Below are 17,634 nucleotides of genomic sequence, written 5' to 3'. Positions count from 1 at the left end.
GACACTGCTCAACATCTTCCATTTTGCATGCATCTACTGTCCTCAATGTGGCCTTTTCTTTGCACTCCTTAACCCCAGTCTAGTGTGAAATCTTTACCTGGGAGAGACCTTGCTGTTTCAGCCTCAATAGGAAAATGATGACAATATTGGTTAATCATATACCTGATTGTAACCCTTCGAAATCCCTGACTTTGTGCAAGTATACCTATAATAATTGATGCTGATTTGAAGACAAATGTTAGATTTGTTAGCTCACTCTGCATTTTGCAAAAATAAGAAATAATTGGAACTATTGGCGTTATGGCTCTCACTTAAATGTACATGAATTTGGAAACTTTCCTTTGAGATTCTGGCTCATGTTGATGTGACTGTATCACCACAGTGTTACTGGATTTAGATCTGATGACTATAACGCCAGTGAAGTTTAAGGAGGCCAGCATCATGGAAAACAATTGAGCTGACTTTCTTTTTGTGACAGTTAGTTTATCATGCTGGAAATTGACAAAATTAGACTGTAAAAGGACATAAATGTCCCCAGACAGGACCTAAAATGTGTCTTTCATGACTGAACGAGGCCAACGTGTGCCAAGAAAACAATTCCAACACGATCACACCACCTGTGTGCCTGCAGGTTGGCTAACATCTTATCCTCATCCTGATATGATATAAAATAACTACACAGGTGTTTCTATCAAAGTGCTCATCGAGTGTCTCCATTTGAAAAATAAATTCACATTATACTATTTATTTTCAATGTTTATTTCTCAAGATTAAACTCTATTTTAAAGAATACAAAATGAACTGCTTACCGCTATAAATGGGTTTAATGATTTGGACTGATTCCACACGTCTGTTACAATTTGATTTTCTTCACAGAGCAAACATAGAAACTCAATGATCCGAATTTTGCGACACAGTTTTACAAGAGTGATGCGTTTGATTAAGATACACACCAGTTTGTGTTTAAACATAATTGCACAAGACAGTTGTGAGGAAATGAACTTCCTCTGTGTCAAGCTGTGAGGACAGATGAGGGAATGAGTCCCTGTTAATTTCATTAGTGTCTCATTCACTTTGCTGAAGGTGGAAGAAAAAGATAGTGAGAAAACAATCAGAAAAGCAGAGCATGCAGCTGCCGCAGGTCCATTATGTTACACATTAGGATGTTACCAACCATGAGCAAATGACAGAACAGACACAGAAACAGCCTAAATTACAAATAAAGTTAAGACAATTAATAACATATAAAATGTTTTTGATGTACAAGGCTTTGCTTTTTCTTCCAATTCATTCATTATGAATTTTGGCAGTTTCTGTCAAAAAAAGAAGAAGAAAAAAAGCATCTGCTAAAGGGAAAAGAGTATCCTGAATAATTTCATTAATCCTAAAATTTATTTTACTAGTTACACAATGCTGCATAAGTTAACTTGTCATGGTGCACATGAACATTCACACAAGTATTGTAGAGATACAAAAGCCCATTCTCAGGGAGGCAATGGTTCATGTAAACATGAGGGGTTGCTGCAAGCGAGGGTCAGCAGCTGTAAGATCACGCACAATAACCTGCAGTTTAAAAAGGCACCTGCTGTTTTCTTGCTTCCTCCTCCAGGGCAGGAGATAAACAATCAGTCTGACAAATGAACTCCTGCTCAGCAGCACTGACACTCCTGGCACTCCGTCAGTCTGCCAAAGAACTTCCTGTTAAGTAATCTTTATCGTGCATCTCGCGTTTCAAAAATGTTGAAAGAACTCACATAAAAGTGGTTAATGTAAGCAAAGTGTTTTATATATATATATATATATATATAAAGTCATAAAACAACTATGATGCGTCATCAGAGATAAACGAAATGGAAAAATGTAAATATTGGCTTCACTGTCTGTCTCTTTCACTTTGTTGGTCAATATTTAACATAAATAATGTCCCCCAGCTAACAATATTTGGTTCCTAGAACGTTCTGTGAACATTACCTTTTGGATGCGGGAACATTCCCTGAAGGTTCCCTCCTAGGTTCTCCTGTGGTTGCCATGTTCCCCTAATGTTAGTTTTTGGTGGCATATTTGACATATAGAATGTTACTTTGCTACAACCTTCATACACTTTAAAGAGAACGTTCTCCAAATCAGAGATTGTTCCCTTGATGTTACTTTTCTACAACCTTCGTACAACCTTTACAGAACATTACCATGTGATAGTGGTCACACTTTCACTTTTAAACGTTACTTCTTCAATTTACTAAATAGGTTCAATTATAAAAATAAGCAGTATGTCAGCTGGGATTGGCACCAGTGCCCCCCACAACCCCCATGTGGAGGATAAAATGGTAGAAGATGGATCGATGGATGAAAAAAAAGAGGGTGGGATTGAATTACAGCTGTGTTGACATGATCCAGATAATTGCAGTATTTTTAATTGGGATTGCAGTAACTGTTTTGTATGCCAAAGGTCACTGTGAAGCATATTTTACACACATCCCCCTCTAATATGATGTTTTAACTTACCATTTACATGAATGCGTGCTCATTAGTAGATGCAGTGACCAATGCTGGTGTGAATGAAGGTGGATGTCTGTGTATGATAAGAAGAAAGTGAGAGAAAAATCTTTGTAAAATAAAGAAGAAATGTGACTTTTAATTTAATTGCTTGTAGGTAATATTTGAGCAAGCGATATGTCAGGAATTACACACACGCACACACACACAAACACTCATTCTTACATACACACTGATAAACTGTCATGAGAATGGATATGCATTCAGAAACGTACATGTGCCGACACATGCATTCTTATCTGCCAGTTTTATGCTGCCATGATTAATGACGGATGACCTCTGGGTTTTTTTTTGTCCTCGAGCGTAAAACACCTTAAAAACTGACTTCCCTTTGCTCAGGTGTGTAGCTGTCAGTGTGGGAACTTCCCACTTCTGGTCGCAGTACCTCATTTGGACTAAAGCTCAATCTAAGACACTTCTTAATAATTTTTTACAATTTAAAAACAATATTTCCAAAGATGGTCACAAAGGATGAGGTGAATGGCTGATTCCTTCCACCTCTGACATCAGCTTCAAAAGTCTCATCCAGGATTTATACCCCTTGTTTTCGCCTTGATTAAGATAAATCCCATCCCCAACCACCTGACCCAATAACTTAGATAGTTAAGAGTATAAAATGCCATGCTTGTCATCGTCCTTTTACGTAACATCCCTTCCCCAGTCTCGGCGGCTCTGTTCTCGGCACAGACTGCTGGGTAAGACATCTGAGTGACAGCCTGTAACACGGGGAGCTTGTGTTCAAGTTCTTGTTCATGAGTGTTTACTGGATTTTGGGTTTGGCGCCACCGGGAGTTGGGTCAGGAGGAGGGCCACCGCCATGGGCGAGTCTTACAAAGCTGTGAAAGAGAAACAGAGGAGAGGTTTTTTACTGTAGCTCTTGGGTTCTTAAGTACCTTTTAATCAAATATTTTATGAAAGTCATCTTAAAGCTACATGTTGATCTTAGCATTATCTTAATCCGGTATTTTAATTTAAAAATATTTGAGTTTATTACTGTATCTTTGATTTTTATTTTATTGTGTGATTTTTTTAATTGGTGAGCACATTGTTTTGCAATTTTGCACAAATGATGCTATATCATTGATTTTTTTGATTGATTAGTGTGCGTGCAGATTGAGAAGAGTAAGCCTTGTGGTATTCTGAGGTGCTGTAGCATAACCTATTTTAGAAATCACTTAAATTCTAGTAGAATTGCTAATATTTTCATACATTTTGGGGAAAACAAACCACCGCATAATGGCTGTGTTGTGGTTATTTTACATTGTCACTATGAGAACAGTCAGACATGGCAGCTTTGCCACATCTGGATTTCTTTTCACCAATTGTCAGAAATTCTTGTAGTTGGTGGAAAAAAAAGCATCACTGCTTCTGAAAATAAGGGTCTCATAGACCCAATCTCTGGTTCAGTACTCCAGGGAAGGTGTGAGACACGGAGACTGAGTCTTGAAATTAGTATTAATCAAATACAATTAACAAACATTATATTTTAGTCTCAAAAAAGTGATTAAATTCATCATTTATTTTCTTTTTTTTTTTTGGGAAGCTCTGTCATAGATTGTAGATTGATAAACTAGACATTCAAGCCCCAAAATCAAGGAGGACATTAAGCTAATGACACATTCAAGTGTGGGTATCCACACAGATTCTTTTGTCGATATTAACAAACTATAAAACTGTGTTAGTGGCACCATTGTGCCAGAAGATGGCGCCATACGCACATGTCCCTAAAGTTGTCAATGTGGGCCTGGATTTTTGCGAAGACGGCGTCCACTTTCTCCTGTGACATGACAGTGAAGAACAAAATATGTTAAATACATGTTTAAGAATACTGACATGAAAGCTCGAGTGACAGCACGAAGAGCACGTTGACAGACTGATTACCTGGTGCTGTCTGTAGAAAAGTGGCAGAGAAAAGAGAGCGATCACACCTGGAGAAGAAGAAAGAAACAGACAAAGAAGCATTAAATGACAAGAGAACATGTGCGTTAAGACATTCCAGATGTGTGCGAGTCGACAGAGAGCAGTTTCTTACTGATGATGAACAGAGTAAGGCCATTGCACAGCGCTCCCAGGTAAGTAAAGACGTACATCAGGACCAGGAACTGAGACCAAGAAAAACAGAGACAGAGAAACACAGCTGCAGAGAGTTAGTTCAACTTTCATCAATGATCCGAGCAGAGGTCAGGGAAAACCCTCCAGCTCTGCTCCATGTGGCTTTCGTTCAGTTTCAGGAAGCAGTAAATCATGCGACACGTTTACCTGCATTCTATTATACTGTGGTAATGTGTTACTGTGAGCTGCTGTAATGGAACTGATAAATAAAAGCCTACAGGAATAAGTGTTGCTGCCTTGTGCTTTCATCCATTCTATTTGCTTTTCATTTGTTTCTAATTTTGTAACAGCAGAAAATAAAAACAGTAAAAGCCCAAACATTTCAGACAAATACAGTACATCACAAGGGCAACCCCATCAACAGGCCCAAATAGGGACATATTTAAAAAGTTGAATTCATTTTCTGCATTAATTAAGTTTTCCCCATTCATCTCTATGTTTTTTAAATATACCTTTAAAAATAAAGTCACCTATTCAGTCAGTCATTCTAATTTGTTTTATTTGATGCTTTTAACGTGCGTTTGTCCCCGTCTTGACTAAGTCTTACGCATTGAGATTTTAATATCTACTAAAACGATGCACACTGACACAATTCTCTACTCGATGACGGAAAGTTGCTCTAAATACATGGGTCCCAGTATAGTTTTACATCTCTCAGTGTCTCAGTCCCAGTGAGGCCCTGATATGGGACACCCCCCCCCGCCTCAGATGGGAATAGTTCATCCCGGGCGTTTCTGCGTTTGGCGTCGTCCATGTCATGTCACATACCGGCCAGGTCAGGGTTGAGGCTCAGTTACTTCACACTGACTCACCATTTACTGTCAAGGCATTAATGTCTGTGTGCTCACAAACTGCTGCGCTTCATAACTGAAATGTCAGAATATGTTGGAGATTAAGTAAGGTGTAATTCATGACATTTCAGCGGATACTGATGACTGTGCAAATGTCATTATTGGAGCACATAGTATGCAGTTTTTAAAGTCACACACTTTTCACACACAAAATGAAACGCTGGCTCTTAACAGGTCTATTACACCATCATTAACTCACGCTTGAGCATAATATACACATGTCGTTTGAGTTAAACTCAAGTTTTCAATCCATTTTTAGCACTTTTGTCAAATTCATTGAACATTACATACGTCATTTAGTATTTTTTAAATTCAAAACATTGATTTTATCATTTGTTTTTGTCCAGGATATTTTTTTACACTTTTGGAAACCATCCTTTCTAAAACTGTCCAGTGTTTTTTTCTGCAATCACATTATCAAAATGCTACCTAATGACAAATGTAAGATAATCTATATTCGGGGTAGTGGCCAAGTCTCATTTTCAGCCGCTGCTGATTGCTAATTGGTAGACTGTTCAGACTCAGTGTAACTCGGAGAAACCGATACTGAAACTTTCTTATACTATTAACTGTCCACACTCTGCTGCGACATGACTTTCAATAAGTTTTCCATACAAAGTCTTTAAACCATAAACATCTCACACATGTCTTCCAAGCAAATGAGTATCGGTTCTCAAATGACTCACCTGGATAAATAAAGGTTTAATAAAATATATAAAAACAACAGTACTTTCATATATTGCAACAAAACAGAAACAATGTAAATGCATTGCACTGTATACATTAAAATGACCAAAGTGAAATGATTACCAAATATGTCATTAGGACTGAAAGCGGCTGCTGTCAATGATATTGCTTTGATTTAAGAGCAGAGACTTTATATATACTGGTATAATGAAAATGACGGTTGGCATGGCAACGCTGTCATCTCCACTGATAAAGGGGACTGAGATGATGGAGCCAAATGAAAGTGAGCAGAAATGCACGGACGCTTGGATTTATGGGAAGTTCTGGACGGAACTAAACAAATCTTAGAAAACCGATATTTAAAAGGAGTAAACAAGTGAACTGAACCCCCCTGACACAAACAACCACACACGTTTGCACAGCATTCATAATGAGGACACTCATTGACATAATGCATTCCCTAACCCCTTACCTGAACCCTAACCGAAACACAATTCCAACACTAACCCTAAAACCAAGTCTTAAGCCGTTGACAAAACGTTAGCACCAACCAAATATGTCCTCACTTCCTATGGTTTATACGTTTTTTTGGTCCTCACAAAGACACCCATGTTATTTATTGATTTATTAGTTTTACATATTTATTGATTTGAGGCTGCCTTTTACAATTACTTTGTAAATAGTGGAGACTATATCTCACTCCTCATGTTCAGTGACAAAATAAAGCTTGTTGAACCTTGAAAGTTTGCTGGATTGGCTCACCTTGAGGGAATCAAAGAGGTTTCCAACAAAAAAGAGTCTCTTCAGAGTGTCGACAGTGGACAAAGCCATAACGATGGCTTTCTGCGTGTAGAGTTCAGCCTGTTCTCCACTGAAACTAATGTCCATGTCAAAGTATGTCCTGCAACAATAATACGAGACGACAAAGAGAGGAGATGAGGCGCAGGAAAAGAGGGAGGCTGAAACTGCAAAAAAAGTCTCGCTTTCATCCCCTGAACAAAGAACTTAGTTAATGAAAACTCAACATGCTTTAATTTGTTGAAATATACATTAAAACAGAAGCACAGACACATGCTGCAGTATGCTACACCAAACCCGTTACTGCATATAATAACTGAAAACTATAAAAAATAATTACTTAATTTATATAAAAAGAGCTGCACAAAAAATACACAAGAAACATATGGACATTAGTAAGGCAGGTTTGCAGGGAAAATGACAAATATATATGTAAAAAGAATTAAAAGCAGCTTTAAAACAATGATTTAAACTGGGGCAGTGACTGAGCACTTCTAATCTTCACAGGCAGGGCATTTAAATGTCTGGGGACTTAAACCGCTACTAAGAATAAGTGCATGTTCATAAAAGTCAGCCTGAAAGTTATTTTGGCTGAATTTACTCAGGTTATAATAGGATGAATCCAGTGTTATGCTCTTTTTCTCCACTCCATCGTCACCACGTTCCCTTTACTTGTTTTTAATTAGACAAGCTGGAACACGCAAGGAGAGTGAATCCTTTAAATGCATCGATTCTAAATAAAAAACAAACTAGCATCTTACTTGAAGGGATGCTCTCCATCACTCCATTTGAGGGCATGGAGGACTTGATAGTAGATGCGAACAGAGATGGTGACACAAACGACAGCCAGGGAGATTGTGGAGACTACAGTGATGATGCTGAGCTGGAACAGGGTCAGCAGGGACACCACCAGCCCAGTGAGCACCATACCTGTTCGCTCCGTGTCCTTCCAGTAGATCAGGTCCGTCACTGAGAGACAACGAGGAAAGGAGGAGGAAGAAAGGGGAAGATAAACCATTAACATAGGTCAAAAGAAACTGGATTTTAATGCAAGTGAATGGAAAAAGGAGATACTAAACCAAGGCAGTGACAGCAATCTGTCATTTTTGCAGTAATAATAGGACCAGCTGAAGCTCAGTCATTGGCCAAAAACATAGACAAAATAATAGATATATATAATATAGCCTAGTAGTTTTAAAATATAAACATAAGTAGCAGTTAGTCCACTTTTTTTTGAATGAAAGTCTATGGGAGAAAGAGAGTTGATGGTCTCAATTTGTAGTTTCAGCTCTTCTTCAGTGACACACATTTAGAGGAAAACAGAAGATAAAGCATGACACATATGAGTGAAGTGAACACTATGTGATTAACAGCTTGTACTGTCCCATAAAGTATAGTGCCTGGTTGTAGGTGAGGTCTGTGAACCTCTGCATTCTTCACAGTGGGAGTGCATTACGTGTGTTATTTCTGGTGTAAAAGGGTTGCAGTAACACTGGTGAGATAAGAAGTGGAAGTGAAGCTGAAGAAGAGGTCGTGGGAGACATGATTCAGGGAGATTTTCATTCTCCAGCACAAGAACACACACACACACACACACACACACACTCATACACACACCACCACCAGCAGCAGCAGCAGCTATGAGGACACATCAGACTATAGCCTGGGCTAAATTTAGTCCTAAGTTGAAAGAAGGAAGCAGGATCAAGGATAATTTAGACGCAGGATTTCACAACACCTGCTGGCAGACGTCAGCCCCCTTTCCACACCCTGGTGGTGTCCCTCCCTGTCACCCAGCAACAGCTGCCGTGGAGACCGTGGCGTCCATAGAGTTACTGGACTGGATTATGATATAATATAAAGTACATACTGTATATACTATATCTAGTTTGAATTATTTCAAAAACATTCCCATTCAAAAACCCCAAACAATGAATAACACCCTTGTATTAGGATAGTCCGTGCATAATAAAGTTCATAGTAAAGTATTTAAAACGGTGGTATGTGTTAATCTGTGTAGTTGAATGGTGATGTGCTGTCAGACAAGTGTCTAACTATTTGTGCTCCTCGTTCAGTGAAATGCTAAGCCTCAGCATTAAAGTAAGTGGAAGCCTATTAGAATACAGTATTTTTAGAGCAGATGGGTTATTTATATAAAAAAGTGACGGCATACAATTAATACAGTGGGATATGTCTAGGGTGTACCCCGCCTTTCGCCCTATGTCACCTGGGACTGGCACCAGCGTCCCCCCATGACCCTCATGTGGAGGATAAAGTGGTTCCCATCCAAAAGAGTATGAGAATCTACGGTGGCCTTCAGGTAACATAAACACAGAGCCAGTGTTTATTTAGTCCATTCTGTGCTACTGTAAACATGGCTGCACAAAATGGCAGACTCTTTCAGGTGATAATAAATTCATGATTTCGATATCTGATATGCCGATATATATCAGATATCAGTGCTTGGGCCAATACCGATATAATTAACGGATTGCTTTGTCACATCTGTTTTCTTCATTGAGCAAAATAAATAAAAAAAATAAATGAATGTAGAAGAAAAATAGTTATAGAGGGCACCAGCATAGTAGCCAAGGAGGTATCTGACAATACATTTTAAAGCCAATATATGCCATTACCGATATTGTGCCGATAATGTCGTTCATCCCCACATGAAAACATACTGTATTGTATGTGTGGATAGCTACACCTACAAACTCAACCTTTAAGCTAAGCTAGGTTAACCACCTGTTGATTGTAACTTAATGTTTCATGTGATTTTATTTTGTTCTTTAACTTCTAAGTCAACATATTTCTACCAACATTTTTTCTAAATTCATCGAGAAACATACATATCTGCACTTCTGCAAATCTTTCTCTCACACTTTTGAATAGTTAGTTGTAAATAATGTCATAACCCTTCTTGGTTCTCAACACTGCACTAATGTCCAACTTATGTGCTGATCGTGGTCTTCATGTGTTGGTCTAAACCAGACCTGGGCATCTTACGGCCACAGTAGTATAGTATAATAGTATTCATTATATAGTGTAGTAATTTGATATTTTTAATAGAGTTGGTTAGTAATTGTGTTAATTGTGTGTGTTTGTATGCTGCCAAATTGACACCAAAACAATACAATTTACTGCTTTTTTAGATAAAAGAGATAACAATTTTATTAAAATTCATTCAAATTTGGCCCAGCCCTCAACAATATTTTTTGTTTCTCATGTGGCCTCTTGGGGAAATGAATTGCCCACCCCTGGTCTAAACTATCAGATACTCAGTATAAGTGAGTGTAGTGACTGGCTGAAATACTGAGACACTATCACTATTGCGCTGCACTATTGATGACCACAGAGATAACATATAACAGGACTGTATCTAAACTCTAAACAAGAATTGAAGTGTTTGAATCCTTGAATTTAGTTTGCACAGAGGAAGAAGCAAGAACTAAAGAGTTAACCAACAATAATAGTCATACTTTTTCTCAACCAATCATGCCACAATTGAATGTTTTTCAACAATAAATCCATTTCATTGAGCACATGTGGTGGTGCTGCAGTTGGAAATGTCAGAAATTTCACATACGACAACAACATTCTATTAACATACTGCAACATGACAGGGCAGCCTCTTTTGAATGGTGCTGCTGCTAATTTCAACTGAGGTATTTGATACAGAGTCTCTGAGCTGATGGAAGCTGCCGTCTCCAGAGACTCTGCTTGTAAAAGGATCAAAGAGAAGAGAGACTCAGTTTCCTCCTCCAGTCTCACGAAAGCCTTTTCCAAAACACCACATTCACAAAGGTAAAGAGTTCACTACTAAAGACTACCAGAGGTTTCCACCCCTCTGCTGTCTGTCTCACTCACTCACTCACAGCTCTTTGCAGAATCGAACAGTCAGCTCATGACTTTAAACAAATACCTCAACATCATCTACATTATGTGCACACACTGCTGTCACAAATCATCCTATTTTCACCAAAAGCCCAATGTCTCACCTTTACTGGCCATTTTGAATGCTGCTCCAGTGTTTCCCCCTCACGCCCTCTGTCCCCGTCGCTGTCCTGCTGTGCTCCCCTTGTTCCCCCCGAGCTGTTTTTGGACACCCTCTGCTCATTCAGCAGTCCAAAGTCCTGATGTCCTAAAATAATCCTGTTTACAGCACCGCCCACCACTCTTCAAGACTCCAAGAGCTTCACATAGAAAGATTGCTGATTCAAAGCAATCACACAAGAATCCCCAAACCACCTGCTCTTACAGCAAAAATCACCTCTAAAGCAGAATGAATTTATGGGATGCCTTTGAACTTGGAGATATTCGCAGAGTTGCCTCCATAGTTATGACTGAAATGTGAGAACATGGATTTATTTTCTGTTATGTCATGAAGCCAAGCTCTTTCGTGCCGTCAACACTGACATTAACAGACAAGTGATTGACACCTTTTCAACATCAAATTCTTAGGATTTATTTATTTATTTATTTTTAAAAAGCATAGCTTCAAGAAATTACATTTATTTCATTGCAACTTTTTTAAGATGCTATAAAAATGGGATAAGTGATTCAGGTGAGGTTCAGAATCAGGTCAACAAAGAAATGTTTATTCTTATCAGATTATTTAACTGACACGTTACCTAGAAATGAAGGCAGCAGTGTGCAACTATATACAGACACACAAATGTTAAATGTAACATAATGTCAGTGAGATTTCCATATATGCATGGAATTTCGTGTTCTAAAAAAAGACACGTCGTCATATAACAAGAGCTGTAGCTGTTCAAGAATCTAGCTGAGCTTCTGTCAATAAAAGGTCAAATTAAAATCATAATCAAAGCACAAGACATTCAATAACAGGATTCAGTGATTTACAGGGAGACATGAGGAGAAATATTATGGCCTTATCCACAAGGAAACTTTTGCTACACAATCTTTTCTTTTTCACTGTTTCAAGAAACGTCTTCATCCACACAAAATCCCGCCCCCAAACGACTCTAGACACTGTGGTACATATGTCAGGCCTGTATGTGGCATGGTGATGCTGCTATAGAGATACACAAAATAAATCGAACAGGAGACTTTGAGAATGTGCATAAAACCTGCACGCTGTGCACATACTTTCACATAAAAGTTATTATAGAGTGAAAATACCAAACAATCTCCAAACACAAGAAGAGGAAGACGACAACGACAGAGAATGCAAGAGCAAGAAAGAGGAGGGACTATGATGTTTGCATAACCAACAATGTAAGTGAGATTTTCTCACTCCGGGACCCGAAAATAGCATAGTTTCATTGCTCCAGTAACGCTGATGGTTGGTGTGGATAAAAAGCACATACAATAAAACACCTTTTGTGTGTCCAAGGCCTAAATCCAGACGAAAACATGATGCTCTTACAGACGCAAAGTGTAAGTGCTATTTATTGAGGAGAACCTAAACTCTGTCATCAAGCTAACCACACATTCATCAACAGTGTGAGGGGTTCAGTGGTGCCGCCCTCGTCTCCACATCAACTAAAATAAGAACAAGCTCCACTCTGACTGACAGGCCACTTGAAGTGACTTTATCTTTGTCTCGCTGCACTGGCTTCCATGCATTTGGATATTCCAGCTGACTGATGAATGCCTTACCTGAACCTAACTACAATGCACATCTTACCTCAGTCAGTTCCTCAGAAATGAGGTTGTGCCTCATGAACACCAGAATTTGTTGCTAATGATTGTCAGGACGACTCCTGACAATCTCAGTGTAATGAAGAGAATCTATCTGGTATAAACATCGACCTTGTCAGGTCCAGACAAGGTCAAAGAGGTCCTGAGGAGTCCACATAGACACATGTTGGTTTTGCATTCTTTGTGAGGACACTCATAGACATAATGCATTCCCTAGCCCCTCACCCTAACATTAACCATCACACTAAAACCTTTATCTTTAACCTCAGATAACCCGTTAAAGTAGTGTGGACCAGACAAAATGATATCACAAAGATAGGTTTGCCTGCCTACTAAAGGCATGTACACATACACACACACACACACACACACACACTCAGATACTCTGATGTCACACTGATGTCAGCAGTAATTTGAATGTGAATGTTCACTGATGTTCTCTCCACAATTAGCCAGACATTCCTGAAATCCCACTGAAGGGTCACCATGGAGACAAAATGAGCAGCCAAGACTTCCGGGTGGGGGCCGTGGTGTATCTTTTTCTGCCTGCTTTTAAAGGTCCAGGCTGAAATGTGATATATTCTTTATTCAGACAGAGTATTGATCAATGAGCAGAGTGAGAGATCTCACTCAGCACCGAGCCGGACACAGAGATGTGTACCAAGAGAGATGAAGGATGAGGAAAGGCAAAGAAAACTGGGTGACTCTTGTACCTGCTATGTGGCTGCATACTGTCGGGTCCTCTGATAGGTTGAGCGCTGAAAACCAGTGATCGCTGACCAGCTGTTCCTGAGAGTTTAGACCAATATCGGCTGGAGACGTGGGCGCTGGGCCTTTGGGTCGCACAGACGTGAGCAGCCTGACTGAGATGGTTTCCCTAACGACGGGAGACTTCGACTCGAGGGTCGGTGAAGCTGCCGGGAAGCAGAGGGTGATCTCAAGATGACATAAGCACACTTTTTGTGCAATCTCAGCTTGAACTAAAACTAACAGCAGAAATTGTCCAATTAGATATTAAATCATAGTGTAGTCTCTGTTTAGACAGAAAAGTTCTGATTTAAGGTGAAGTTTAAACAGCTTAGTAAAGCTGAAAACAGCTTAGTAATTTTACTTTGTTCATTCATCACATCTTAACAGATAAATACATATGGATGTAATAAAAGAAGGTGGATGTATGTTTTATCATGTGCACAAGAAAGGGATTCTAATTTTACCCACAAGTAAACAATGATATGTGATATGCGATATTTATAGTCTACTCTGCCTGGTGTGACAACAGCTAATTGAAAAAAAGAGAAAAGAAAATATGAACAATCTGATATTGAAAAACCCCCAAACCTAAATAAACCTTACATTCCAACACTCAAAGATCATAATATGCCTATAAAAATGCCAACGTTTCTCTGAGTTTGGGCTATTTTGATGCAACGCTGTGCCAAATGATCTGTAGCTCATTAAGAGTCAGGCTGTATAGTCAACTCTTGACATGTTATGATTTTTGAGATGGGGAGGAATCTGAAAGGGAAAGCACAGGCACGTTATTTGGCAAATCCTTATGAAACGACAGAAAGAACTAATGAACTGCAAGCAGAATATGCAGATGGCTTGGAATTGTACAAAAGCCCCTGAAAGGCATGTGAATAATTAAAAGTTTACCCTTAGGAGCAAAGGTTGTTTTTCACTTGCCTTTCAGGGTTGGGCTTAAGAAAAATATCATTAAAAGCTGCCCCACTTCTCTCACCCTCATGTAGCTGTATGGGTCTCTGCTGCTGAGAGGACAGGGATGGAGCAGGAGGCGGGACAGTCTGGATCGTTCTTTCCTCTCTTTGGATCACCTGAGTTTCTAGGTCCAGATTTTGGGAAGAGTCCTGCATTGTAACAGTCTGAGTTTGTGTGTCCTGGTCTCCGTCCCTTTGTCCAGCTTCACCTGCTATCCTCGCCTCCTCCTCCTCCTCCTCCTCCTCCTCATCCTCCTCCTCCTCCCTCCTCTCTGACGGTTCGTCTTCATCCTCTTGACCGAGGAAAGCCTGCGGGTCCCAGTCTACATCAGGCGAGTCCAACAATGTTTCCAGTGTGTCTGTACGAAACAAAGGAGTGCGGCTTCCCCGAGAGCCGGCCCGACGGCGGTCACGCAGGTGTCGTGAGGCTCCCACTGCCTCAGCCTCGGCGATGGCGATGTAAGAGAAAGTCAGCTCATAAGAGTTCTGACGCGGCGTTCCCCAGATGGACGGGGATGAAGCCAGCCCATCATCATCATCATCTGGATCTCCGTACCCACCACCCTCCTCATCGTCGGACCACTCCCTGGCTGTTTGCAGCTCAAAGATCTCAGACTCCTCGTTTCCACCTAAAAAACACAGAGAAGAAGAGGAAAGAGCTGAGAAAGAATTGTACAAACTCTGCGTATGAGCGCAGTGATGTGATTTTGCTTTTGATAAATAAAGATATCAGATTATTTGATGTGTGCGAGCAAAAAGGTGTGTGATATTTTAAAATGAAACTTTCTTTGACAAGTGTATAACATTTCTACTTCCATCATTTAACAACAATGACTTCTTGTCAAACCTGTGGATCTTCATTGTTCAGAGTTACTCAATCGGGGTGTTTGGTGAATTTATTTTCATAAGCAGTAGTCTTGTTCATGTAACAAGTAAACATATATATTATATTATATTATATTATATTATATTATATTATAGGTATTGTGTGTAAGAGTTAAGTGTCTTATACCATCGGTGCATGGGGGCGTTGAGTCTGGAGTGGATGCCACAGAACCATATTCCTCTGAAAGAAAACAATCAACATTTTGTATAAATGTGTGCACATTCAAATAAAATTAGAATATAATATCAGAATAGTCCTGTGTTCCTGCAGTCAACATTTGCCCGTAAACAAGCAGCAGCACAAAAGCAACCTCAGACATATAAATATCAGAATGAAATACAAACATGTTGTGCCTACAGTCAACATCTATACAAATCTGCACCTAAAACAAACTGCGGCCAAAACAATGTCAGAAATCTAAGATAATTATGCTGCTGTTTTTTACCTTCATTCATCTCAAAAGGTGAATTTCTCTAAAAACATCCTAAAAAGGAGATTAATTAAAAACTATTTTATTAAATTTAAATTCATCATAAAAGAACAGTTAAATATGTTTTCGTGAATCTGTAGATTAATTGTGTTTCACATCTAGGGCTGCAACCAGCGATAATTTCTTCGAATAGAGTAATTGTTTGGTCCATAAAATGTAGAAAAATGTTTCCCAAACCTGGAAATTATTTTAATTATTGAAAAAACAGCAAAGCAGCAACATCAAACCGATTAATCGATTATCAGAATAGTTGATGATTAATAATCGTGTCAGCCCTATTCAAATCATTACAAAATAACACCACATGTGACTACATTCGAAACTATGTGTACATCCATTACATATCACAGGAATGTGGCAAGTTCAATGGCGTGCTGTAGGTCAGAGCTAAACTGGCAGCAGTAAAGGCCTTGACTACATTAGCTCATACAATACATCAAACCAGACAGAGCTGCTGTGGGAACGCAGGCTATTCTCCTCTGCGTTTACATATACACAGAACACACTGTCATACGAATGAAGACAATACCAGGGGGAACGTTGAGACAGAAAAATACAGTAAAACACAAACAACTGCTACACAAACACCAGTAAATCACTCAGGGACAATGGACAGATCAGCTTCTGCACTGCATCCGTCCATCCATCCATCCATCGACCATGTGTTTATAAACGGTTACAGAGGGAGAGGGGGGGACAAGAGGAGAGCAGGCACTTAGCAAGAGGACATGATGGAGCTGGAACACACATGTCGATGGCACAGTGAGATCAGCAAATACACACACACAGACTCGGGAGGAAACTGCACAATAAAAGCAGACTCACGGCAATGGGAAAATCCTAAAACCTGGCCCATACTCCATCAAGGCATCTCTGAGCCCATTGAGTCCGGAAGCCCCCACCGACTCCCTCCAATTGCTGCTGGCAATCACACCCTGTGGATACACAGCATACTCCCTCCCTCTCCCTCCTCCTCCTCCTCCTTTCCTCTTCTTCCGCTCTGTCACTGAGCAGCCCCGCCCTGCTTTGCTCCAGCATCCTCCCCCCTCCCCCCTTCTCTCTCCTCAGCTCCTCTCGCATGTTTATGACTGCAGCGGTGGTCATGTATCCTACAGCAAAGGGAAAAGCACAAGTGAGCGTGCAACGATGTCATCTCCTATTCATGGTTCACTCTGTGTGCCTCGTCATGTGTTTTAATGTATAACATGAACGCACACAGTCTGGTTTCCATGACTTCATAGGACATCACATTTACTTGCATATGTTTCTTTGGAGACTTCAACTAACCATAACTACTACTGGTCTAATCCTAACCAAACCATGTCTTCACCTTAAAATGTAATATCATTTATGTTATGGAGACTTTTTGTCCACATGAGTACGACAATAATGTGACTGTGTAAACAGATTTAGGTCCTCACAACATGAGTAATACCTGAAACGCACACACTGGTTTGCACAGCAATTCTGCATACATATGGATACATAAAGACACTGCATTGACTCCAATTCAAATCCCTTGGAAGTGTATAGTAAACCTCCACTTAAAAATGAAAAATGCATGCACTAGAAAGTTGTACAGTGTAAAATGCTTATTCTGCGGCAGTTTCTTTTTTCTTCCTTGAAGCAATTATCCTTAGGAACGTATTTAATTTCAATATAATTTTAATTTCAATTTCAATAAACCCTACCAAATGATACACACTGGATCTTTAATATAGAAGAATATATTTATTATTGAAACTAATTTCACATTTATTATGATTTAAAAGCTGGAGGACAAATGATGTGGAAACTCCAGTAAGAACTACTCTATAGTGGGAAGTGAGTTTATGAGTCCAACTGACGCTTTGACACTGGTTCATGACGGGT

General features: G+C 39.5%; 1 protein-coding gene across 1 annotated transcript; it reads right to left on the bottom strand.

Annotated features, from left to right (window-relative positions):
• Window positions 1-2,612: 2,612 nt before the first annotated feature.
• On the bottom strand, window positions 2,613-16,712 carry rtn2a (reticulon 2a). The gene is made up of 10 exons (XM_058633710.1): window positions 16,588-16,712; window positions 15,399-15,452; window positions 14,410-15,015; window positions 13,382-13,582; window positions 7,763-7,970; window positions 6,966-7,104; window positions 4,586-4,655; window positions 4,435-4,481; window positions 4,272-4,330; window positions 2,613-3,389 (listed from the first exon to the last, which is right to left on the bottom strand). Exons 1-10 carry the CDS (start codon window positions 16,616-16,618, stop codon window positions 3,314-3,316), a joined length of 1,491 nt encoding a protein of 496 aa, XP_058489693.1. The 5' UTR covers window positions 16,619-16,712; the 3' UTR covers window positions 2,613-3,313.
• Window positions 16,713-17,634: the final 922 nt, after the last annotated feature.

This window comes from Solea solea, chromosome 7 (genome assembly GCF_958295425.1).
Source record: "Solea solea chromosome 7, fSolSol10.1, whole genome shotgun sequence".
Taxonomy (NCBI): domain Eukaryota; kingdom Metazoa; phylum Chordata; class Actinopteri; order Pleuronectiformes; family Soleidae; genus Solea; species Solea solea.
Note: the sequence above shows the minus strand (reverse complement) of the source record. Positions and strands in the feature narration are given on the sequence as shown.

Bases quoted from the DNA above. Each gene is read 5' to 3' on its own strand.
- rtn2a (XM_058633710.1), bottom strand. From the start codon at position 16,618: ATGGGCCAGGTTTTAGGATTTTCCCATTGCC. The intron at 7,971-13,381 runs GTACAAGAGTCA...GTTGTCTCTCAG, and splicing joins AGTATGCAGCCACATAGCAG to TGACGGACCTGATCTACTGG. The intron at 4,331-4,434 runs GTAATCAGTCTG...GTCATGTCACAG, and splicing joins TTTTCTACAGACAGCACCAG to GAGAAAGTGGACGCCGTCTT.